We start from the raw sequence: 26,468 nt of genomic DNA, 5'->3' as shown, positions 1-26,468 counted from the left end.
GTACTTGGAGTTTTCTTTTGCCGAAAGCAAGTGCAGAATGCACCAACATACAATTAAGATAGAAGTCAGGAAACAGTGATTAAAAATTCATGTGAAAAGCACAACAGCTTCAGGATGAGAATGTTAAAAACAAAAATTGTTAAGTGACATGAGTTTGGTTTGTCATCACAGCCCATCCCCAAATGAGTCATGGTAACTCAAAACAGAGATCATTAGATAGTCACAACGCATACATAATGAAGTTTTATTGAACAACAGGTGCACTTTAGCATTATTAGAGTAAAAACACCAAGTAACTGCATTCTGTGAGTGTAAGATCACTGAGGAATGCAGTAGATTTTACGCAAATTTACCAAGTGATTATGTATTTAGAAAAAAACCTTTCACAGCTCACATCATCTCATATTTGCACCTATTTCTATGCAAGTTAGCAAACACAAATTCTTAAGGGTGGGGAAAAAAAACCACACTTGACAATCTCAGTCAAGTCTTTCCCTTCAGTTAGTCTTTCCCTAAAAGGGTGCAACAAATTGAAGACTTTTTTTTTTTTAAAGACTGCTGTGTGAATGTGCAAATTCAATGCGTCAAAGAGATGAATGACTATGCTGAGTTGCATGGTTTGTAACATTCTTACTATTATAAACCAATTACAATAAATTACACAGGCTTGCAGTACAGTTAATGCAATCTCTGCCTTTAATACGAAAATATAAGAGTTCATCTTTGTTTAGAAAAATGCACTTTGAATGGATTGCTATAAGCTGTTTGGTTTCTAATTTCAGTATTTTGCCATTAATCTTTTCATGTGTTAATGCTTAACATTCCATTTAGCTAAATCCAAATATCACTAAGGTTATAAAAAACAGTTTAACCCACCTTTTGACTGTTATTTTTTACTGAGCTTCAAGACATTGTCTTATTCACTAGAAGGCCTAAACAGGATGACATGTCAAATCTTTTCCTCCAGGTTAAAACAAACTCTGCACACCAAAGTACCAAACTCCAGAGCATCAAAAAGGTGTCTACTACTCAACTGTCTGAGTAATACTGTATTTCCCAAGCCTCCAGAGAAGCCAGTTTACAACATTTCTCCTCATCTAATCAAAACAAATACAATAGTCCTACTTCTCTTAAAGTATTGTCTAAAATTACATTAGCAGTCTGAGGTTGGCAGCATCATTCTCCTGCCTCTGTTCTTAAAGATACTTTATAGATGATAGTCATAAGGTAAGCCTTCCACAGAAATGAAATTTCCTCCACAGGTTTAGTTTTAGAAGGAGCCAGATTCCTCAAAACGAAGATTCCAGATAAAGTTAAGACATGGGCAATAATCACTTCTTCCACACACTGTCGTCAAGTATCAAAACTACACTTTATATCATAAAAACCACAAGTTCTAGCCTTGAAATATTTCTAACAAAAGGGGAAGTTCAACACAAAACATCAAGAGAAAAGAGTATGCTTCTGGAAATGGGAGAACGTAGCTACCATTTGACTGACTCATTCCTTACAGTACTTATGCAAGTATACATTCTGTCCATTAGGCTGGAAAACAATATGCTATGAGCTTGGTGCACCAGAACACCAAGTATTTCAAATTCACAGGATGAAACACAAAGCACAGAGAACTGGTGAGAGAAGGACAATCACTCAGGAAGACAGGTTAGCTCTGTCAGAGGCATCTAAGACAAAAACACAACTACAGCACCAGTTACATTAATGTACAGTCTTGAATATATTGGCCAATGCAGCTGAATCTGATGGGAAACTATTATCACAGTAAAATAGCCATCTCCTGCAACAGCAGCATGAAATTTGGAGAAAGCTGCAGTGTTCAATTGGCAGATTCTTAGTGGATTACATACCAAAAGAGGGGAACGTGTCTTAAATACTGCTCAGGAACATGCAGAAAAAGAACAAGCTAAAGACGACACTAAGAAAAAAAAAAAAAAAGTGGTGATACCCCTCGCCCATCCTTACCAACAAGAAAAAAACCTTTAAAAATGGTGGACCAGCCTGAAAAGCAGCTCTATTTAAATGCAATATTTGAGAAAGGACATGACCTGAATTCCTTCTTTGGAGCATATTCTTTGAGTTCTGTTCAATCTGTTACCCACATACAAAGCCAGTAACAATTCAGGTTACACATGTCATGCTGATATCAAATTTAAGACTCAGATGATAGCTGAAATCTTGATCATAATTTACTGTGACAACTTCATACTAAACATATCAAAAAAAATAAAGAAAAGATCTAGTTTGAACAAAGTATCAGGTCGAATCTGGAAGATGATCCGCTCAGAGATAGAAGAGGAGGAACAGAAGAAAGGAAGAGGTTGTTCTTCCTCTCAGATTCCTTTACATAAGATTCAACTAACAACATTCAACTCCCCAGAACTACAGGAATGGCACTTTTCAGATCAAGACTATCCTTGAAAAAACACGTGAAGATAGTAAATTAAAATACTGGAAGCAACACTAACTTTAACATTTTCTATTCTGTAGCTAATTACCCAATGCAGGAAGTACTACAAAGCTTTTACATTTGGTGCCTAGCACACCCAACTAAAGGTAACAGTTTCACATTTAAATGCAGAAGCTGAAAAGCAGCATTGGCAGTAAGCAGAGAAAGCTTTCCTTCTCCTTCTAGAGGAAAGGAAGGAGCTTGGCTACAGGGTTTTAGCAACACTTAGGGCCAATGCAGCATGACCAAAAAGTAGTGCATTAAGATTTAGTTGAGATATGTCAGTTCCCTACCCTTAAACACGATTATTACAAACCATATACAAGCTTATATACATACACACATAAATAAAAACAAAGTTATAAACAGCACAGTAGACTGATTTCTCATCTCTATCACAACTGTAGACAGCCCACATGCTACTAGTTATCTGGACTTCACACTCCAAACCTGGCAAAGTAAAACCACTTTGACAGAAATCTGCTAGTTTACAAGCACACACCTACTTCATTGAGACTAGTAAAGTTGTAAATAAAGTCTATTAAAGCATTTTAGATGATGCACAAGATACAGGTACTGCATTTAAACTTTGCCTATTTTGATTTATTTTACACTGACAGAATGAACTAGTAATTTCTGTGTTTAGACAAGTCATAAATTTACATAAATTCAGATGAGAACTTTGTTTCCTCCCCTCTCTGAATCAGCAGAAATATTTAACAGAAGTCTCCAAGCAATCAGAGGTCTTAACTTCATTAATTTGGAATTATGTTCCCAACCCCACCTTTCCACGCTGTTAACCTAAAGTACTTGGGCTGGGGGAAATAGCAACCCAAATTTTATCCATCAATTTGGAAAGTTTATAACAAATGTTTGGTTTTCTGTGATTACAAGTGTGTAAAAAGTCACTAATACTTAGATTCTTATAATCTGTATAGATTAGTTGTAGCACAGACAGAATTGTATTTTAGCAAGTTATCTGCTTTGTCTATTAGCACTATTCTTGACCAAATTCTTCATGGACAGCTTCATGTAAAAAGCTGTAAGTTTTTAATTTAGGCGTACAGGGTGTTCCACAAGGAAAGCTCATCTTTTCCACCCTACAAGGTTATCACAAGACAGTCACCTCAATCCAATAAACGATGTCAAAGCAAAAGGAACTTTGTACTATAACACTGCAATACCTTTAGTCAACTTCCAGTATTTGTGTAAGGTGAAATTCTGCTTCTAGAACAAAGTCCAGATAAAAAGGCACTACAGCTAAACTAGTTTCCTCAATCTCATGTAGTCAAGAGACTTTGCATCTACAGGCTGTGTCTTATGTTTCTGTATTTTATCAATCCAATTTCTCTCGCAGACGGTGTTTCAGATCATCCCCTTTTGGTCAGTATAAAACTCAAAAATTGTTCCTGAAGTACATTTGTAGTAGTTTCCTGGGGCTTTCCAGACAAATATCCCTACAGAGGAATACCGTGGATGCAGAAAAAGCAGTCCAGACTCATACCAAGAAGCCTGACAGGGCAAGCAACCGCTGCTTCCAGCTCCTCAGAGAACCACAACAGTACTTGACTCCCATGACATCTGTCACATTACTGGCATAGAGCTGCTTAAGGAAAACAAGGAGCTCATAGTAACACTAGAGCAAAGGATTTGGCAACTCTTTGCCGGTGAAGCATATTAGAAGAGTAGACTTTTCCTTATTAAGATGGAAGCCCAAACTGGTGATCTTGCTGCAGCTGTTGAATAGATCGATCAGTACTCTCTACAAAGCACGTGCTCCCAGGACTCTGTTAGAGATCACATTTCCTCCATAACACTGAATGTATACTTTATCTCATTGTTTAAACTCATATCTGGTTGTTCAACAGACAGGCTAAAACATCAGCACACAGATCCTTCTGCCAGTTTAGTCACAGGGCAACACAGCTAAAGGCAATAACGTCTTAAGCAATCTCCAGTAATCTTTTTGCAGCTGTTTATCAAAACCTCAAGTGTTTCTGTCCAGATGGTGATTACAGACATTGTCATCTTACTACTCAGACAGTGTAACACCTTCAAAGATGCTTTGGGAGCATCACAAGAGGAGCAGCAAATGCCTGCACCTTAAAATAAATAAATAGTAATCTAAAAATTAATCAAATATTAAATTGGAACTCTTCACCTATGAACACTAACACCAGCACCTCTCAGCTCTCTGGTCAGCATGCATTCACCCTTTAGCTTTCCAGACCAGGAACTTAAGTAGATCTCCCTCACTCTGCAGCTGCAGCACAACATCCCTGACTGTACATGGATGCAGGCATGCATGTACACAAAGAAGCACCAGATGGCCTGGGAACTCTGTTTTCTCAAGCATTTTGAAAATTGGATGTATTCCACAAGCCATCAGAAGAACACAAGTAGTTGGTCATAAAGAAAATCCTGAAGCAAAATTTTGTTTCCCTGGCTTTCCCCTCAAAAAGAGAGGAAAAAAGCTATGTTTATTCAAATGTCTAAAATATTGTCACTAGTTGAAACCTGTCTTTCTAATGTAACTTATGGATTTGAAGCTAAAAGCATATATTCAATTGGAACTTTTTCAGCATCATTCAGAATGTGCTTTCATCATTTGTGCTTTCAAGATATAAATAATCTTCCACCTGTTTCTTAAAAAGTGTTAGTTTAGATCATGCTTCTTTCCATAAATGTGAAATTAAATCGTTAAAATCTTGTAAGATTAATTCGGAAGATGCAACATGAAGTTAAACTCATCCACAGATTAGTTTCCAAATGAGAGATTAAACCAAGAACAACTGAGGAATTAGAAACGTGAATTCAAATTTTTATCTTTTCATTTTACTCACAATCAAGATTTACTGAATTTGTACTAGCAGCAAGATTCATTTCTGGAATATCTACAAAGATTTAATTTAAAACTCAGACTACTTGAATTTCATGGATCCCTGACAGGTTAGGAATCCAGGCTCTGCTCAATGTAGTATCTTTTCTCTCAACAGCATAGTTGCCTTTCAGCTCGCTTTCAGTCAGCCTCAAAGGAATAAGGAGTGTAGAAGTACTCCATCACAGGATATCTGCATCAAGTAAAGACCATAAGATGACCTTTTCAGCCCTGGTTCTATTTAAAGATCCACAGGTGGATCCTAGAAGGTGGTGGCCTTCTCTAAAATTCATAGACACTTTCTAATTTTAGTAGCAGCTTTGTTATTCTTATCAATTCTATCTCCCTGATAGATTCTGAAAATAAGAACTAGAGATGACTGTGATTCCAGTCAGCAATAAATTAAATAACAGCAGCATAATTTAAACCACTCATCATGATCTCAAGAAAATTAAGCCTCATACAACAAGTCTAACTTCTTCCTCCATAAGACTGCACTTTAATTTGACTGCAACAATAAGGAACCTTAGAATATATTTCTGCAAGATATCTGACTTTGGCACAGATGAGCTCTTAGAGATCTAAGCTTGAGCTACTTGCCATGATTTCTGTCACTGAACCACACTGCTGCAGCAACTAAGCATTTCTTCTCCACTTCATACTAATCTGCCTGACTTCAGTTGGGCAGACAAGGAGCACTCACCCGATCAAGTTATGAGAGCACTAAGTACACAAATCAAACCATACCTAAAGTGATTATTTATACCCTCAAGGCCAAACTCAACAACATAGGTGCTTTTACAGCACTTTCTCCTTAAAGAGCTCCTGTGCCCTCTGTCAAGTTTTTCCCTACTGCTTGGCCCCTTAATTATACCATATGTTTAACAGATTTCTGACATTCATTGCTGCAAGAGCATTTTTTAGAGTGAAACATCCCTGGGTCTGATCCCTCACCTGGCTTTCAGCAGAGCCTCACAGACAGCTGAAAGGGCAGGTATCTGCCTGCAGCACCAGAATGGGAACAACAAGCCAAGAACTCTTTGAACTTCTACTGACCATGAAACACCTGGGCTCTCTAAACATAGCCTATGAGACACTCTGACAAAAGCAAGCATAAGCATTCCTAAAATAGATGTGTGTAGTCCACAACAGGGAGATTATTTTTTTTTTAATTAGTCAGGAAGGGAAAGGAGGAAAGCAGACAGCCAGCAGCACTGTCAGTGCAATCCTGAACTGTTCTGCTCACAGTCACTCACCGGACAGTTTTCCCTGGAAGGGAAGTAATAAAAATCGCTCCTGATGAACTTTGCAAAAACTGGCACAGTAGCAGGAGATGATGGTGCTTGTTGGTTGTACACACTGATTTGTATCTCTTAGAGACGGAGAACCGCATCAATCCAACGTAGTTGAAGTCAGTGAAATCACAGGTTATACACAGAGGAACAGAAGTTTCACTCACGCTCGCTACATCAAAGAAAGTGAGTGCCCTGGATTTCAGCAGCACTGTAAGAACTCTGGTGTAACAACAGATGAATAACTGACCCTGAGCTCTCAGTGTAATGCTATAGCCAAGAAAATAAACATGAGCCATGAATGCATAACAAGGGAACATTAAGTAAGGAGCAACACCATTTCATGTAACATTCAGCAAAACATTGTAACATTGCTGTGCCCAGCTCAAATGTCTGCACATTGTGCACAAAGTCAGAAAAGTGCTACAAAAAATAATTTTGAGTCTGAAATGCATCTGGAAATAAATTTTGGGTTTATGTATTTAGATAGTCACAGATAAGACTAAGAGTCAGCTTGCACATGAACACATACCTTCATGTGGAGAGTATTTTTCCCTACAGTCCCAGGACTTTTTGTTGCATGTCTGTTCAGGTACCAAAAACTGTAATTATTATGAAGAGTCCACATACAACTTGACTAAGTAACTGCTTCTCATTAAAGACTCTTAAAGGCAGAAAAACTAATGAGATCCAAGGAGAGAGCTAATGCTAAAAGTGACAGGCTTAAAACACGTTCTTTGAAGAAGTTCTAGAGACTGACCAGGGAAAAAGAACAGATTAAGCGTTTGCAATAATCCTTTCTCACCTGAAACAAACCTACAGGTCAAAACCTATTCATTTACAAGCCATCTATATGACTAACTCTCCAATATATTTTAAAGAGTGATAGTCCAAGTGGTATCTAGGGAGAACAGTCAGTTGACTTCCATTTATCATCATCAAAACAGCTTTAACAAAAGATGTTAAAAGGAAGAACCAACAGGAACAGAGACAGCCAGAACCTCTGCTAGCCACATACCCAAAGCAAATTTTCTTAGCAAATGCAGTAGCTCTATCAGAAGTGGTGATGAAACTGCCAGGGCTTCAGAGAAGAGAGGCAATGGGGGGGGGGGGGGGGGGGGAAATACAAACAGGTAACAATCTTATTAGTGATTTCCTGCAAATTCTTCATTCTAACCATTCCCTTTAAAAAATAATTGCTTGTAAAAACAAGTCCTGTTAGTATAAATTCGTATTCATCTAGTCAGGCCATATGAAAACTGTCTGTCTCCCTCCCTACTCAGGAACAAAAGTACAAAACGTATGTCAAATCCTAGCTACCTCAAACATCAATCCCATTCCTTACTACCACCAGGAACCAGCAGCCTCACACAGGCTTTTGAGATACAAAAGTGCATCTGAATAACATCATAAATTCATTTAGCTCTGAAACCAAAGCTGCACATTTGCCTCCTAGCACTATGGTGATTGTTTATGCATTTATAATCTATTCTTTAGACATAAAACCACTCCAAGTTTATTAGCACTGCAGGTTATGACCACGTATAGGACAGAAACAGAAGTATCCTCCAGAGCACACATTTCTTCATCACTCCTGCACCCAGCTTCCAACTCCCTGGTTCATCTCTCGAAGAGCTTTCACTACCACCTGTGCAGAGGCAGAGATTACCCAAGTTTGTAATTTCACAGAACATATTTTTCAAGCAGGCAACAGTCTGGCATTAGACAAAGTGGTCACATCTTGTCCCTCGAACTGCACTGAATTCATATTTTGCCTTGAAGGACATTTTTTTCATCACCACAAACTGCTGTTGGATTCCACAGGGCCTGTCAACTATCTGGCTGCTTGTTTCCAGTGAGTGCTTTCACTTTCTGTACAAGACCAGAGAAACAAAAGAACCACTTGGTTCTCCATCTCACCGCTATCAGCTCTGCAATGCAGACAGACTATTGCACCATTTTACAAACTAGTACAAAAGGTTTGCAGTTTTCTAAGACACACAAAAGGAAAAGTGGGAGAAGAGCTTTCTTCCCAGATACATACCGGGACTTGGGAGCCTGACCCAAAACTCCTGCAGGAAAGCAGGCGACACTGTTGGGAGAGCTGCTCTCTGTAGGGAGAGCTCCCAAGGCCTCAGACTTTTTAAAGTATTTGGTAGTTCCCACAAGTCATTCAGTGCTGCCCTAGTCCTGATAGGCTTAACCTGTTAATGAAGGTAGTGCATATGCAATAAACAGAAATTTGTACTCTTTAAATATTGCCCTTCCTTGCAAGGTAACCATTCATTTGCCCTGGAGCTTGCAAAATACAACTTTTCCAAACACCTTGCTGAAAATTTTGGTATTACTTTAAAGCTCTATCTGCCTTAATTTAAGAAGTAACTTTTGATTTCAGTAAACAGTAAGATGCATTGGAACTCCTGAAGAAGAAACAAAGTTCAATTTGAAGGCTGTCCTTCAAGATAGCACTTGCACTTCAGCTTGCCCACTTTTGGCAGCTCCTGAAAAATCACAATAAAGCCATAGAGGTTCTTCAGACTATTTTCTCTTCCTAGAAATTATTTTAGATATCACAGAATCATCATTCAGGTTGGGAAAGACCCTTGGGATCATCGAGTCCAACCATCAGCCCTACTCTACAAGTTCTCCTCTATACCATATCCTCTAACATCTCATCCAAATGACCCCTAAATATATTTTAGAAAATATTTTCTATTCTATTCTTCTATTACCTTAATAGAAGGCTTCCAGCACTCGGCTTACTGAAACTGCTGGAAAAGTTCTCCACTCCTGGCATACACAAATGCTGAGAAACTGGCAGTTGTTAACAGAGAAAAATCTGCTTTCTTAAACTTGTGATTAACAATATTTTCTATTTCTGAAAAACCATATCTTTTTGCTTTAATAATTTTTCAGATTATGATCATGCTGGAAATATTACCAGATGATCTGTTTCTCTCTGTCAAAGTAAAATGAAATTCTTCCAGAAGAAATACTTCTATCAGTATCTAATACCATAATATGTGGGGGGAAAGAAATCAAGGTTCCCTCTCTTGGCCATAATCATATTCTTAAAGCAAAATCTTTGCCAAAACAGCCGAATTTTTCTAAAAAATATACTTTATGATCAAATTACAAAACAAAATATGCTGGGTGTCTAGTGTGAAAATACATCAAAATCCAAGCACACAAACTGTAAAACAAGAGTATCTACTGGCAAATTTCAATAGCAGCAAACAAAAACCACTTGTTTTTGTTTCACAGTGCTGAATTATTTCTATTTCTATTCTATTCCCCATTCCCTTCGAGAAACAGTTATCAACTTCAGTTCAAACTCCTTCCTCATCTTCTCCATACTTTGTAAACATCTTTACAAGCTAGAAATGATGCATCAGTAGGGTTTTACTACATGATAAATTTATAATGCAAATCTTGCATCAACATGCTACACAGGAAAAAAGCAATTGTAAGCAATACCAACAAAAGAGGGGATGGCTCAGAGAATTCAAGAGGAAAAAGAAGTGAAGGTGGTGAGTAACCTCAGCTTGTTTCCAATCCTAAATATAAGAATACTATAAAAATATTTGTTGTGGAGATTATTTCCTCATAAATCGACCTCCTAAAATACATTAAGCACCCTTCATAGAACTACCAAAATCCATAAATTAAAAAAAATTCTCCCCTCTAAATTCCTATTGTTTGAAACAAACGACTTGAGTAATATGACAAATGTTTTGATAGCCCAAAGGCTCCCCCATTTTCACACCTAAAAACAAGATTTTGATTCCCTATTTTACAAGTTTTGCAACACTTCATCCAACAGACAAAACCCAGCTGTGAAATCTATGGGTGGGTGGGAGCCAACTGCATTGGGGCAGGGGGAGCAAAGGGAGACAGAGCAGACATACAGGCAGATGACAGATTACGCAATTGGTTTAAAGGAGAAAGGGGAAAATGCTCCAGTCAACATTTAATGGCTTCACTGGCCTCTGTAAAAGGAATCAGCGATCTCTGCTGTCTTAGTAAGCAGGTCTCCCCATTAAAATAAAACCTCATCAACATTAACATCTTCTAATTAACTGGAAGTCAAGGTCAGAACTCCCAACGTGCTGCCGAGAGCTGCGTGCAGAATTAGTTGTGGAAGACAGATCCTGGACACACGCAGAGCCACCCTGCAGCAGCAGCTAGGTGTTCCAAGCCACAGCTCCCAACATGGCCTTGGCAGAGGAGATTCATGGGCTCAGGAGCAGTCACGGAGCAGGGCTGGCAACGCTTCTCCTCAAAGAAAAGGGATGTCAGTAACAAGTAAGAAAACATCCTGCCACCCTCTCTTCCTTGCTTAGCAGCAGGGCAAGAAAAAAAAATAAATCAAGCCCAATACATGAAATAGCAGGAAGAGGGAGGAAAAGAAATGAAGTATTTTGCACAGCAAATAAGTTATATTGCTGCTCTACTAAACCAGCTCTTCCCTCCACAGAGCTACAGCAGGACATCTGAATTCACACAGCTATACAATGGCATCCAAAGATCGCAGCATGAGAGAAGGTAAGTGGATACTGCCCACTAAACTTCATGCTTCCAGGGTGCTGCCTGTCCTAGTGATACGACCTATTTTGAAGAATACTACCACTCTTCACTTATTTGCTTAATTCAAAGAGATAACAGACTCATCATTCATCATCTCTCAAAGCAAAGCACTCACGGAAGGTTCATTATTCGGGAAGAATTTCTACTCAGTAAGTAGCCTGAATATAAAACCTACATACTGAGGATTTGCATTTGTACTGAATAGTGATCTTTGTTGCAACACAACGATTGTACAGAATACTGGTGTTTTCAGATCTGCTTATAAAAACTGAAGTTCTTGGGTATGGTCTTTTTACATAAACGCAAAACCTCAATTTAAAATCGTACCATATCATAGCTCCAGAAACCACTAAGAAGGTATGGAAGAGATTTATTTAAATGACAGAAAACAGCCTTGGCCAATTCTGGATGCAAACAAGGCAGATGAATTAAAAACTTAACAGAACTACTCCTTTTCTCAGAAACAGTGGAAAACATTCACTTGCACAGTTAAACCAGGTAACATTTGGTCATTAAGTAATTTTGTTTGAACATAACATCAACAAAAAAGATACACTTAGCACGTTTATTTTATCCATCAATACTAAAATGAGAATTTTTCACAACTAGGAGAATGTTAAAGCTTAACAGAGTCAACTGAAATTGTTTATCCTGTAATACATAACCTACAAGACTTCATATAGTGAAATGTACACAGTAAGAAACTTTAAACTTAAAAATGGAAAGTGGATTCCTTGTTTAGTCTCAATGTAGTCAGAAAAAGAAACAGGTATTTTCCCAGCCAAGACTGCTAAACTATAAAATTCTACATATATTTTATGCATAAAAAAACATAAACAAAAATAATAGATAAAATCAATTACTAATACTAAGAAGAACTATTGTGAAAAGCATTATTTTCACTCAGACACAAAAGAATTCATCCTTGGATAAGTTATCCTTTGAAACAATGTTTCAGTCTACAATAATTTACTTACAGGTCACAATCCCTAACTTATAACACTATGATTTTCTAACTGTGTATTTGATACGGGTATGTTCATACAAGTTCACGTTTTTCAAAAGAAAGGACCTACACTCTGCACATATTTGTGTAGAGATATTTGTTTCATTTCACAAAAATTAAACTGGATCCTGTTAGGATTTCCAGTGTCTTTTTGTCATATAAATTGCACCACGTGATAAAGTCATGAAATGCAGTAACATCTCAATTCAATGTGTTTGTCAGTGTACTAAAAAAAAGACAACATTTGGTATTTGTTTGGATAAACTATCTGTGGTTCCACAACAACAAGGAAGGGAAATAATCTGAATCTGTACAGATCAAAAACATAAACAGTCAATATAACTTAACTCTTAATATTCTTCATGCTTCATAGCTGGAGTCTGAATCTGGAATTTCCAACAAATATTGAAAAATAATCTCATGTAGCTAATGGTCCAGGACATATTTAAATTGATGCGTAGAAATAAATGGAAATAGCAAGTCAAATGAAGAGCAGATGGTCACTCTGAACAGTTCATTACCCTCCAACCCTTTTATTTCTAATGTAGAAAGAATAAAAGAACATTTACCATAGTCTGCATTGGAAAACAAATACTAAAAAACCCCATGTGTTTCTCAAATAATTTAAAATACTAACCCAGCCACACTCTATGTACAGTTAACAGCTGTTGACTTCATGTCTTCTAGCAAAAAATCTCAGGTCTATTTTTGTTGTCTCGTATGAAAGCATGCATTTTTAAAGTGAGGAAGATTAACCTTTGAATTAACTATCTCACCAATTGCTACCAATGTTCCCCTAATGTCTGCTCTACAACGGGGACTGTTCAGGACATCTGCACCATTTGCTCCCTGACAGACAGGGCACATTGCTAATCAAGTTGGCTGAATGAGCTGTTGAGCCAGCCACAGACCCCTGGGACACAACAGGGAAACTGCATGGGGACTGAGGAGCATTTCAAATTTCTGACAACTACAGAGAATCACAGAAATTATCTAAAGTGGTAGGAAGGAACAGGACAGAGAACTACGCTCGAAGCCCAAAGCAGAAGGAAGCAGACCTCTAGTGCTCTTTAAAATGCCTCCCAGAAGAGATCCTCCATCGTGGACTGTTTCACAGCTTGTGTAGCTGCTCCTGAGATGAAAAGAAAACTCCTTTTACAGACTGGGAAAAGAGTGGGGTAAAAAAACCCACAAAACTGTAAGAAATCTGGTCTTATTAAAAAGAGAAGTCAGGAAGTGTCATGCTAGTAATACAGATGATATCCACACAGAAAAAGTATAGAGAATTGTTCAGGGAGGAGACTGCAAAGGAGAAAAGTGGGTGGAAATGGTTGGGAACTCAAAAACGGAAGCCCTGAATTGGAAAATGGACATATGCTTGGAGAAGGAGAGACACTAAATGAAGCCAGCCTCTCAGAAAGTTACAGGAGACAAGATATTTACAGAGGCACTACAAGTAGAAGCACAAGGAAGCACATGAGAAAGAAAAGCATGCGCAGAGCAGCAGGAGCAGAGATATCTGTCCCCTCTCTGTTTCAGAAAAGAACTGGATAGACAATACATCCCACACTTTATACGCCACTTCTAGTTTCTTCAACATTTCAGCCAGTTTCTTCCTGTACTACCTTCTGCAATCCAAACAAAACTATTCCTCTGCTTGCTCTTCTATATGGGGTGCACTTCCAAAGTGTCTTTGCTCCTATTTCCTACCTCATAGGAATTTTTACATGCCCAGACATTCTTTCTCCTCTTCAGGACCACTACTCAGAGCCTGAAGCTACAGGTTTGCTACCCAACAATCTAGATTAAAACACAACCACTGGGAAAAAAACCAACATATTCGACGTACACTGTTTACAAAAAAATGGTATTTTCTAATTGTTCTGAAAGCTTCCTTCTCATTGACCACCTCCATTCTAATCCATGGTGGTCTTCCAAGTTCCTCCAGTGTTCATGATCATGTAGTTAAGCCCAGTGCAAACAGCTACTACTGAAATAAATTTTTGTCCTAACAAGAGACCCAGCCACACTGACATTTCACCTGGTTACTTTCCTAAGCACAGTTGTCTTTAATCAATTGTAAAAAGACTTCTGAAATACGCAAACAATGACCTTATCTTCTTCCCATCTCTTCAAACAGGTAAGATCTTCATCAGAGAATTAGTGCCAGGTGCTCATACTTTTGTCTTTGCAGTACTCTCATCATTGGTTTTCTTCCCCTCACTGCTTGTCAACTCTTTGCAGCTGTTACCCCATCTATCTATATTGCATTGAAAAATGCTACTGGTTTCCATAAATAACGAAACTCACAAGCAGCATTAATCTAACATATCCCAAAACAAAACACTGTTCACTGTCTCCCTCTTTTACTATGTATTGTTGAAGTGTCTTATCTGCTATAGATTTATTGGGGATGTTTGGTGAGCACATCAAGGACTAAAATTCCTTCTTCTCCCTCAAGAACCTAACACTATGTGTTTCTGAAGCACACCTGCAGTCACATATGCATACCCCATCTCATTCCTATTTCTCTGAGGCTGCACATGTCCCTAGTTCTGTATGTGATTCTACTATGAATGCTTTCCACACACCTTCAGCATACATGGCAACACATCAAAGTATGTGGTACACGGTAACATAATTAAAGGCTACTGCCAGAAGACAACACATCGAATTCTAGCTACAGTTACACCATAAGAACTGTAAGGTAATGAACAAGCATTACAACATGAGCTGCAGAAGCAAAATACATAACCCTTTCTAAAAATGGAGCTTGATCAGTTTATGAAGGGGATTACAGGTGCTGGTGCCCCCAGGAGTTCATGAATATGAGAGGCCTTTCCAATGCTGCAAATAATGCTTTTAACATTTTCCAACAAGTACTCTAATTTTATGTTGTTGAAAGGTAGCTTCTGCATAAAGAAGGCATATTATCAATTTCATAAGTGATAAAAGCTTTAAAGAATTAATAAAAAAATCCCGATCCCCATCTGATGTTATGTATCTATTTGGGTGGGGGGTGACTCCTCAATTAGGAGATTCCAGAGAATAACTTGCATCTAAGTGTCTACACCCATTAGTGCCTTTCTCCAGAGTTAATATTCCTGAAATGTCATTAGGAAATCACGTGATGTAGAAGAAAGAAAAAATGAGTTTTACTTCTCTCCCGATACACTAACCAATAATTGTAAGATAGAGATGACTACTAAAGAGTTAATCTATCATTTACATTTGATGTAAGCATAGAGGCCAGATAGCAAATGTTGTCATGTCTGTGTTACTCCAACAAGAAAAGGATACAACACATAGAAAATTAGAGACTAGAAAAGGGTACTGAAGAACATTTACTATCCCTATCCTGAAGTGTTTCCATAGCAGCCGAAACAATTATTAAAACAGATACACCAAAAGAAAAGCAAGGAAATAACAGAAAAGCTACCCATCTGAAAACAATTCATAGATTCGAGGAGTTATATTTGACTTGTTCACTAATTTAATCATTTAACATCACCTACTTTATAAGACATCACGCAGGTCTTGTAATGACATTCATAGCAGCACAGAAATTTATCAGAGCAAGGAGATTTTTAGAAAGGAGTATTTATGACAGACAATGTGTTGACTACTGTGGCTTCACGTCACAGAAAATGCAAGGTATCCTATATCTGCTTCACAGGGTAAGGATTTCCATAGTAGGGTAAGCTTATTATGTGTTCCCTCTTTTTTATCCCACTTATATTACACAAACCCAAGAACACCCTACATATGTTTATTCCCCTCCTGCCCTCCCCCAGTTTATCACAGAATACTGTTTTCAGTGGCATTAAGAAAAGGGACATTAATTCCTGCTACTCTGGACAGTCCCACTGAGTAGCCATCTTTCATATCTTCCCTTTAAACTTTCATAAAATGCACTGAATTAAAAGTCAGAGACCCATTTTTTAGAAATGCCAGCAACTGTGTCTTAAAGTCAATTAAAAAAATGCTTTTTTGGCCTTATCTGAGAGCCATCTATAGACTGTTTCATTTATGTATTAACTAGCAGGCATCATCACTGCTGCGTGAACGTCAATGCTCTATCCCTACATCCTTTATGTAAGAACACAGAATCATCCATAACCAGTTTTTCTTTCATTACAGTCAGGAGTCCTCCAGAAAACCAGCGGCAAGACTGTTTTGACAGCAGCGAGCAAGCAGCCTTCCATCTACCTACAGCTGAGTCACAAAATCTGAACAGGTAACAGCCTCCAAATGCATGTGAAGATGCAACTCAAAAGACGCTAAACAGATTCTCAATGGTGAAAAGAAATGCACCAATACCTACGTGACAAGGACGAAAGCAGGGTTTCTAATCTGTTTTTCTTCTTGCGTCAATTCTTACGACTAGATTTCAGATGTGCAGATGTGCAATGTCAAGTCAAGAGGAAGTAATGACACCATTTATGCTCCCCTTCCCGTGGGAAATCACCCCACAGCAACAGAACTGGTCAACTGCCATTCACTCCTATACAACATATCCAACCTTAATAGCACCTCGCGTTCAATACAGGGCCCTGCGGAGCTGGTGGGTTTAAAAAGCCATCCAGTGCATTATTCTATTTAGAAAGGATACTTTTGAAGTACATGACTCTTGCCATAAGATTGAACAAAAAAACCCAGCATCATTAAGCAATCCTTGAAATTTCATGCGAGAAGCTGAGCATAGAAACCATCATCCAGCAGTATCTACAGTGCTCAAAATAATTTTATGTTTACGTTTGTATGGGGACAGCTGGGTAGGAAAGAACTTCAGGACAGCTGGAGAACACCAAGAAGTGAAAGAGTCCACCGCACCGCAGGAGAGCAGGCTAGCAGGTGGAGTAGTCCGAGGGCAGAAGACATGCAGTAACAAGAATAAAGTGCAAATGCCCCAGAAAGAAGTGGGTGTGGAAATGCAGATAAAGCAGAAAGGTGACTCTGGTCACAATATTGCTATACAGCCTAGAGAAGAACAAGCTGAAGGAGGACTCAGATCAGCGTAGATCTCTACTTCTGTTACCACCATAAGCAGACAAGAGCTTACCAGATGCGCAGTTTCTAATACAGATACCATCACATAAATGCTAACCTTAACCCCAAAGATAGTTATCAACCTACTGATAAAGGACTTATTTTTCCAACACCACCATCGACTCCCACATATGAGAAAACACTGTGGCAGAACCCAATACATTTAACTGGGACAAAAGTTTCAGGGTGTTCACTTTACTTGACTATTAAAAAACCCAAACTAATAACCCAACAAAACATTCGGAAACTTTTTTTCTATGGGTATAGCTAAAGTTTTCCCTCAGTCCTGTCTTTTCTGTCATTCCTCCACATAAACAAACAGACTTTAAAATATCCTTTAAGATCTAATAAACCTTTCAATTACTTCTAAGTAAAGCCTTAGATAGCAGCCTAAAAAGTTGTAGTTACCAGAGTATCATGTCCGAATATCAACAAATTCCTTTTTCCACTGGAAAGACAACTGGGGTGTAATGTTAGCAGGCAGTAAAAAGAGCACATTTTACAGATGCCAGTATCTCCTGAAATAAACAGTTGTGAACACAACCAGCAGCACACTGAAGTCCTCAGCAATTATCTACATGCTTGACTTCGTGGGTAAGCTGCTCGCTGGTGATGAAGCCCACACTCCCTCCCTTTCCTTAAAATTTGAGCTGAAATGGAGAGAAACCACTATACACAAACTTTTTTCTTTTTAAATTGAAAAGATGTTACTCAATTCATTCAGCTTAACCAGTTCTGTACCACAGTTTCTGAGTATTAAAGCCCATTCTGTTTCAGGCCCTAATTCCATAAAATCTAGAGCTGCAAAGCTCAGAGAAACTTCACCAATCAACTTCTATAAATGGTGCAACGCCTCTTTCAGTTTTTCCAACTCCCAGCGTGGGTGTTAACTTTCCGCGAAAGAAAAGGAAAAAGCATGAGGAACAGATATGCAATTCAACAGAACAGTTTTCAATCCTGAAAACACTGACACCTATTACCTGCTCCAGAGTCCTCCACCAGGAGGTGGAAGTCTAGGAATTTCAGTAAAAAAAAAAAAAAAAAAAACAACTTCTTACCCTGTCTTTAGACAAACAAACAACAGACACCACAGGTGCAGCTCACATTCTGAAAATACTGGCAGCCTCAGCTTTGTTTGGAGGTCAAATTCAAGCAAGAGTTCAGCTTCTTTACTGGACCAAGCAGATACTACCATATACTTCCAATACTCAAGGACTAAAAGGGCCATTACCTCCTTTTCAGTGATGCATCAAAACCACAGATCATCCACAGCAAAAGGTGAACTCTGATAAATTGGAGGGAACATAACCTTAAGCAAAATATTTACTGATCTTATCTACATAGACCTCTAGAAGTAAATCCTTCTCATGCTGATAACATTCATCAAGTCTTGTTTAGAAAAGATTTGTGCCGAGATGTTAGAAGGACTGCAGCAAGTTTAGAAGGAGATGTGAGGAAAGGAAATATATTAGCATTTCCAGTATCTGGAAATGTGTGATCTAGTCTGTAAGGCAAGGGAGGCCTGATAATTCTGCAGCCAAGGATCTCTAGGTGGCTCCATTCACATACTTCTATATTCACTTGTAAGAGTCTTACTCCATCTCTTCGGTTTCTTTCAAGCAGAAGCCATAGGGTTGCCAAATCCCCCGTTTTAGTGAAATGATGCCAATATATACAGATAATTATTAGCATGAAAGGCACCCAACAAGATTCAGAAGGTACTCTAAAATAACCCCCTGTTTCACACTACTGGAGATTAAGGTAGTGTGCAATTTATCGTTTTGTTACACTCATTATTAGCAAGTTCTCCCACCACCTGCTTTTGCAGACCAAGCTTAATGGCTGGTAATTATCTGGGTTGAAATGAAGATGATAATAGAAAAGAATAGAGATAAACTTCCAAGTAGAAAGAATATGATAAACTTCCGTACTATTTCACGGGAAACTTGTTTTTCAAGAGGGAAGGAAAAGGTTAGCAAAAAAAGATGGGCGTGTGGGGTATGTCGCAGCTGTGGGAAAAAAACCAAACTCTGTAAATTAGTAACATGCATCGTGCAGCTTCCTTCGAGAGAGATAAAAGGACACGCAACGGGCTCTGGGGATGCCGAAAAACCCACAAACGCGGCCCAACTTCACCAAGCCGACAGACGCGCGCACACACACACCCCCCGAGCTCGGCAGGCCGGCTCCGTCCCTTCCTCATTCCTGCACCACAGCGGCAGGAGGCGGAAAAGTTCAGCGTCGGCACCGTCTGCGCACCCCCCGGCCCCCCGCCGCCGCCTGAGGCGCTGGCGGCCCAACCGCCCCCCAGGGCCACGCCGCCCCTCCCGCCCGGCGGCCGGACCCAGCCGCCCGCCCGGGAGTGCCCCGGGGCCGCGGTGGGGGGGAACACGGGCACTGGGAAACACGAAGGGAGGCGGCGGCTCCCCCGCAGACCCCCGCCGCGCCGCCTCGCCTCACGGCCGGCCTCGCCCCGCTCTCCCCGCCGGCGCCACAGGTGCTGCGGGGCCGGCGGCCGCCCCCGCCGGCTGCTCCGGTCCTGGCGCCGGGCCCGCCGCGGTGCCCCCGCCGAGGCCGGCCGTGCCACCCCCCGAAGCCGGCGGTGCCGTCGGGCGGGGTCTGCGGGCAGCCCTCTCGCTCCCCCCGCGCCGGGGAGACGCACAGGTAGCGCCCCGCACCACAGGGCCGGCGCCGGCAGGGAGAGGCGAGGCTGAAGGCACCGCTGCAGGGGGCTGGTTTTTGGGTTTTGCGGGCGGAGGGGGAGGAGAGCAGGTGCCACCTTCCTCCACGCTCGCTCCGGAGAAAGGGATGAGGGACGCGGGCGGCTTCAGGCGGCAGGAAGGGGGGCGGGCAGCGGGGGGCGAGCGGAGCGGCGGTCATGGCGGGGAGGCAGCCGCGCACCTGGCAGCAGGTGCACGGCGGCGGGGACGGCGGCGAGAACGCCCGCGGAGGGCAGGAAGAAACTAGCGGGGCTTGTCCGGAGACCGGCGCGTGTTGTGCAGCCGGGGGGGGCTGTCACCGGACACACACACAGAGACACGACGATGCGGAGGAGGGGAGAGGGTCGGTGCAAGCGCTGTTCCGCAGGCAGGGGAGGCAGGCGCGCACGGTACTCACCGGCAGCTCCACGCTGACTTCGCTCCCGTCCAGGAGGAGGACGCGGCACTGCAGCACCGGCTTACTGCCGCCGGCCGCCGGGATGTGAACGGGGGCTCCGGCGCCGTGCACGACCCCTCCGGGGTGCGGCGAGGAGGGGAACCCCCCCGAGCCGACGGCGGCGGCGGCGGCTCCTCGCAGCCCCCCGTCCCGCTCGTCCCCCTCGCCGCCGAGCCCACCTCGCCCGGCTCCGCGCCCGGCTCCGCGCCCGTAGCGCTGCATCGACCGCCGGCCAAAGGTCCTGCGCAGGAACCGCAGCATCCTGGGGGCGCCCTGCCCGGCCGCTCACACCCCCGAGCCCGCAGCTCCGCGCCCGGCCCCGCGGCGCCTCCCAGAGCAACGCAGCAGCGCCGCCCGCCGGGAGCCAGCCCGCGCCGGGCGCCGGCCGGCCCGCCCCTGCCGCCCGCTCCGCCTTCTGCAGCGCCGCCCGCCACCGCCGCCGCGGGGCGGGGCGGGACGGGCCGCGGCTCCTCCCGCCGCCGAGGCGGGGGAAGGCGGGCGGCGGGCAGGGGGAGCTGCTGAGGCGGGCGAGGGGCGGCCACCTGCGGCGCGGCCGGGGCGCTCGCCCTCGGCCCGCTGGCGCCCGCCGGCTCCCTGCGCCTCAGCCGCGCTCGCCGCCGGCCGCGGCCCCGCAGCGCGGTGCGGCGGAGGGAAGCGCCGAGCCGCTCCGCGCCGCTCCTCCGGCTCCGCGGCGGTGGGGACGATCGCGCCGGGCCGCTGGGGCGGCGTCTGCGCGGTGGCTGCCCCTCGCCACCGCCCCCGGGTCGGGGAGGGGAGAGGAGCCTCCCCCGGCCGGGCCGGCGGCCTCCCGGCGCCCTGCCCTGCCCTGCTCCGCTCCGCTGCGGGGGGCGGCCCGCCGGGACCCCCCACGCAGACGGGTGCTGGGGGCAGCCCGTCCTTGGCGCCGAGCTCGCCGCTCTGCCCCCGGCCCCGTCTGTCGCTTCCGCCCCTTCGGACGGGCGGGAGAGGGGCTCGGGGAAGTTAATAGCCAGATAAAAGACGAGAATGCGGGAGATGGAGAACTAACAAGCCCTGGGGCAGCCCGAACGACGCGTCCGGGCTGTGCTGGGGAGACCGAAGCGGCGGGTCCCGCGGGGAGGAGGAGGAGGAGGAGGAGGAAGGCACCGCACCGCCTCTCCCGCCGCTGCCTACATCCCTTGGGCACGAACACGGCTGCCCGGTGTGTGAAAACGCTCCCCCGCCTTTTCCTTTGCAATCACCGTGGTCTGGTGGTTTCAGGAAACAGATGTGAGAACGTGGTCCCGTGGAAAACGCAGAACCCTCCAGACCTTCCGGGGGTTTTTCTCCCTTTCGGTTCTGCAGCTGGAAGTGAGGAAGGAGTACGGCTTTATTTAAGTGTCGGAGCAAATCCATAGGTACAAACACTCGCTCACACAGCCGCTCTGTCAATAAGTTATATTCTGGCTCGGGTGGGAGCACTTTAGTTGAATTGCCATGAGTAAAACACTGGATGTGAAGCACGTCTTGCAGAAACAATCTGTGGGACTAATTCTGTCACCCTATGGTCAGATGCGATCTAAGGGGCTTTGGGCTGAAATAATTTGCTGCTTCTGAAGTTGTTGTTTTTTTTTCCTGCTGTGGGTTTATATCCCTTAACCTTGCTTCCATGCCGGTTTACACAAGCATTGTCCTATTAGATATTCGGAAATCCTGCCAAAATGTCTCAGCTTGTCATTTTTTATTGAGACTTTATAGTGTTAGGTAACTGCCTGCTGCTTCTGCATCCTTTTCTGTGGTTCTTCAATGCGCTGGATCAGATCTTGAAGTGTCTCATCAGCCCAGACTGTCACTAAACTGCATGATCTTTGGCAGGGATGCATCTGCAGCCCTTCTACACTGGATAAGCTGCATAAAAGATCTAAAGAGCTCTTCTAGAAACAGAGTGGAAATGTGCTCATCTTTGCCTGCCGACGTTCACAATCAAGAGTAGACGCTTATTACAAGTTATGCGGTTTTTCCTAATGTGGGTTTTTGTTTGTTTTTTTTTTTTTGCATTAGGAGTAGAATTTGAACTTTCTTTCAAAACCGGAATGGTGCAGCATACCTTAGGGTTCATTCACTGCTTTGAACACTGTGAAGATATCACAGTCCCATAAAGCTCGTTTGCATACTATAAGTAACACAAATGATCTTAAGGGTTGGACATTCAGCAGAAATACTGTTGTCTCTTGAGGGAGCTGCAGCAATTCTGGTGCAAAGGAGAGGGGTGGAAGGGAGGTCTGACATCCCTCAGGACTGGCCTGGCAGAAAACCGAACAAGTCTTTTGCAATGCTAAAAAGCTTCTTTACTCAGCTGTGATACTTCAGTCCTTTGTCTCTTTCAACTTTTGTCATGAAAACAGAAGTCTGATATTTCAGAATGCGTAAACCTAGGCTTGCTTGACTTGCATTAGCAACACAAGGATACAGGCTGGTGGCCATACCCCAGAGGCAGTGCTGTATTTACAGAACAGCCATAGAGGTGCTGAGGCCCCATTAAATCTCATATTAAGCAATATGAGATAACGCTCATGGTAAAGGATCTTCTGGAAGGAGCTGGTGGTGGGAGGAAATAAAGCTGGTTCCTTAGTACCCAGCCTCTCTTGAAGTAAAACAATTCCACCATTATTTTGTCTCATGTTACCAGCAGAGCTATCTTTAGCCCTGAAACAAGAGCCTTGAGCAACTGTGGGTACTGAACATGCCATGATACATTTATTGCAAGATGAGAGCCATTTAAATTAGTATTTACATTTGGGTTTGTACTTTTACGTTCTGTCCTCTCTGCATTTCCGGGGGTGCAAACCTTAAAGTGATTAGGTTTGCTGGCACCTCTGTCCTGCAGTCCCTCCTCAGAGTGCCTACTACTTGCTTTCCAATGAGAGGCACAAGCAGAAACTGCTGTGGTCCTCATCTGTGCAGTAGTTAAGGGCATTATTTTTAAATCTTTATCAAAATAGCCCTCCACTGAAACATCTACTTCCAATGGAGTACTGCAGTCTCCCTTGGGAGTCATGATTTGATCGCTGCCACAGGAAAAGTCATGATCTAGGTGAACCATTTGTACTAACCCATATCACAGTTCTGGTAGCAATCCCTGCAAGTAACCAGCCTTACCAATGTTTTTGCCATAATGCTAAGCAGTGTGTAAATGGGAGAGTATTTATCAAAATCCTTCCTGACATTGGTATAGTAGCAGCAAGATGGGGATCTGTAACCATTGAAGACACTATTGCTGGTCATGGCTAAATAACTAAGTAAAAGTGTTATAAGCACTTTACTCTTGCCCTTTCATTCAGAGTTTCGGTTTTGTTCAAATCTCATCTGATCGCTTTTTGGAAGCTTCGTAACAGAGGCAGCCACCTAATGGGGATGGGGAGCAAACCACTGACAGTCCCACGAAGAGACTTCTCCCTCACGGGGCACACATGCACTGCCTGGGCACCAGAGACCTCTTGTTTTGCTTTATGTCACTGCAATCACATTTATGGATTTTTCCTGGCCTGCCAGGCTTTCACTATCTGCAAAGGAGTGATCTAAATTTAATTTCCCTGCAGCTAGAGTTTCTTTTTCTACAGTTTTGAAGAAATGTTATCTTTATTGAGTAACTTAAACAGACCTATATTTTGCAAGCCTCTGCTGGGATATATTTTGTTACAGTCACTACTAAAGGAAACTTATATGAAAGAATTCAAAGAGCAAGTATTGGTGTGAACCGAAATGTCTTGTGTTAATAAAACTAGGGAGAAAAAAGAAACTCAAGGACTTACGACATACATTCACCCAGACTTTCAGATATTAATTTGTTGGGTTTTGTTTTCTAAACTAATAAATTAAATTAAGTTGTTTTGTCAAAAAAAAATCATTAAAGAAGATACTTTTCAGCATGAACGTTCATTGGATTGCAGCGTTCAGGTAGCAGTTGGCAGTTCCCTCTGTTTATTTTCCCCAAAAGCATGTCACGTTACATGAGCAGGCCTAGTGTCACTGTTTTTCAGGATTGCTCTATATACAGATACAGATCAAGAATAAAATGCAAAGGTAATTGTGAGTTATGGGGTTAAGTATGATTTGCATTTCTATGCCACCATCCAGCTAGAGAGATCCCAAAGCACTTTCATTAAAAGAAGGAAAATTGTATGTAGCACTATTTCACCAACACTGAAATGCAGCAGCTGTTTAACAGGAAAGAAAAATGCTAAGAATCTCTCTTATGCAATTGTAATGGAAATACGAATTTGGATAGGCAGAAAGTTATTATGCAAATCGTATGGCCATGATGCTGGGGCTAGTGGATATATTCCTGTGAAAGCTACCATACAATTATAGGTAGTCAGGGCTTTCCTTTATAATACATCAGCTATCTTCTCCAAGTGTTACAAAAGAACTGCATTAGGCAAGAAATTTAATACTTCTCCATTTGTAATAATAGCAGTGTTACAGTAGGCATGAATTTTGGCAGCTATTTCTGTTCATATTAATCCGTATATTCTGGAAATTTTTTTTTTTTTTTCTGTCGGAATAAATAAAAAAGTAATTAATTTCAGAATAAGTGTGTCCATGCAAAGAGCTGTTCTAGTATATCCAGAGAGGTTTGCTGATAAAGATATAAGAGCAAAAACCTTTCCATTAGAAAATCTACAGAAAGAAAATGTTTCTTGCTGAGGGAACACTTCTAATAAGTCCATCTAATAAGCAGGTTCAATATGACTTAATCGGATGTTCTTTCCTTTAGTGAGGATTTTTGTCAGGTTTGTACTGACCTCAATGCATAGAAATTATTTATATTCAAACCTATGATTAGGTTTGAAGCATTAACAAAAAATTTTTCAGCGCTGTGTTGAATTGCAAAGATATCAGATGCTCAGCTGAAAAATCGAGCATCTTTCCACTGGTGAACTGTTTTGATTTTAATCTTAAGGGAGCCTAGAAGGCTGCTCAGAATATTACCTATAAACAAACATCACATGCTGAAACACTAATGCTTCCCTGAAATATTTTCTCACAGTAATTATGTGTCTTTTAATTATATCTCCACTGAAAAGAGATATCCATGGCTTCTTGTGCTGTGCAGGAATTAATAAGATCTGAATTTTGTGACAAAGATCCCTTTGACTGACACAGCAGTGCTGAATGGTACCTTGTTTAGGTATGATGGGGCGATGAACCAAGTGCAAAAACTGCTGTAAAGCTTCAACCTGTATTGAAAATCATCCTAGAAATAAGACAAAGGTAAAAGTTATAATGAATAAACATCACATCAGATTTGGATAATTAAAAGATGCTTAAGTCAGATACTTCAGAGTTTTTACTCCACTGCCAGGACGTTAAGCCAGCAGTGGAAAGATCCTCTCCTCATGGAGACTTGGGTTCTTCATTTCATGGACTGTTTCAGAGTCAGAGAACAAGGGACAGAAGAATGACAGGGACTTGTGCTTGCAAGAGGAGGAACTTGTTGGAGACAAACTAGTCAACAAATTAGTTGAGTCAAGAAAATATTTCTAAGGGAACAAAAATGGAAAAGCAACAAAGAAGGAAAAGATGCAGCCACTGACATGGCTGCCAATTCAGTTTATTTGTCTTGCATCTACCACTAACAAGAAAACAGGAGGGAAAAGTCAGGACTGAAAGACTGAACCATCAGTACTAACAGTTGAAATAAAAATAATTTTTAAAAATAACATACAATCTTTATTTCCAAGTTGTTAACTTACATTATCTAGCACAGGTTTTGCTGAAACCTGAGGGATCTGGAACCAAACTGTGCAATTATTATGAAGTTCCTTCATAAATTAGATGTATTCTGTAACTGTTGTTTTTTAGAAACTGCGTTTTCCTAGACAGCAAACAGCTCATTTTAGAATGGAAAATATATATTAATTAAAATGTAATCTGTATCTGTCTGGCAACATAAGTATAAAATGAAGTAACACCATCTACTTCCTACTGAACAAGAATCTGCCACACAAGTGGAACATGCATTGATGTTGAAAAGAGGAGAACTGAAGGAGGACTGAATCACTTATTCACCCCACA

General features: G+C 41.9%; 1 protein-coding gene across 2 annotated transcripts in view; it reads right to left on the bottom strand.

The window, feature by feature from the left end:
• EPB41L4B (erythrocyte membrane protein band 4.1 like 4B) overlaps nucleotides 1-20,708 on the bottom strand; it is a 181,790-nt gene extending 161,082 nt beyond the window's left edge. For both annotated transcript variants that reach the window (XM_074899418.1, XM_074899419.1), the window contains exon 1: nucleotides 20,394-20,708. In XM_074899418.1, the coding sequence (XP_074755519.1) occupies nucleotides 20,394-20,693 (300 nt within the window). In that variant the 5' untranslated portion in view covers nucleotides 20,694-20,708. The remainder of the gene's footprint in view (nucleotides 1-20,393) is intronic.
• Nucleotides 20,709-26,468: the final 5,760 nt, after the last annotated feature.

This window comes from Athene noctua, chromosome 2 (assembly GCF_965140245.1).
Source record: "Athene noctua chromosome 2, bAthNoc1.hap1.1, whole genome shotgun sequence".
Classification (NCBI taxonomy): domain Eukaryota; kingdom Metazoa; phylum Chordata; class Aves; order Strigiformes; family Strigidae; genus Athene; species Athene noctua.
Note: the sequence above shows the minus strand (reverse complement) of the source record. Positions and strands in the feature narration are given on the sequence as shown.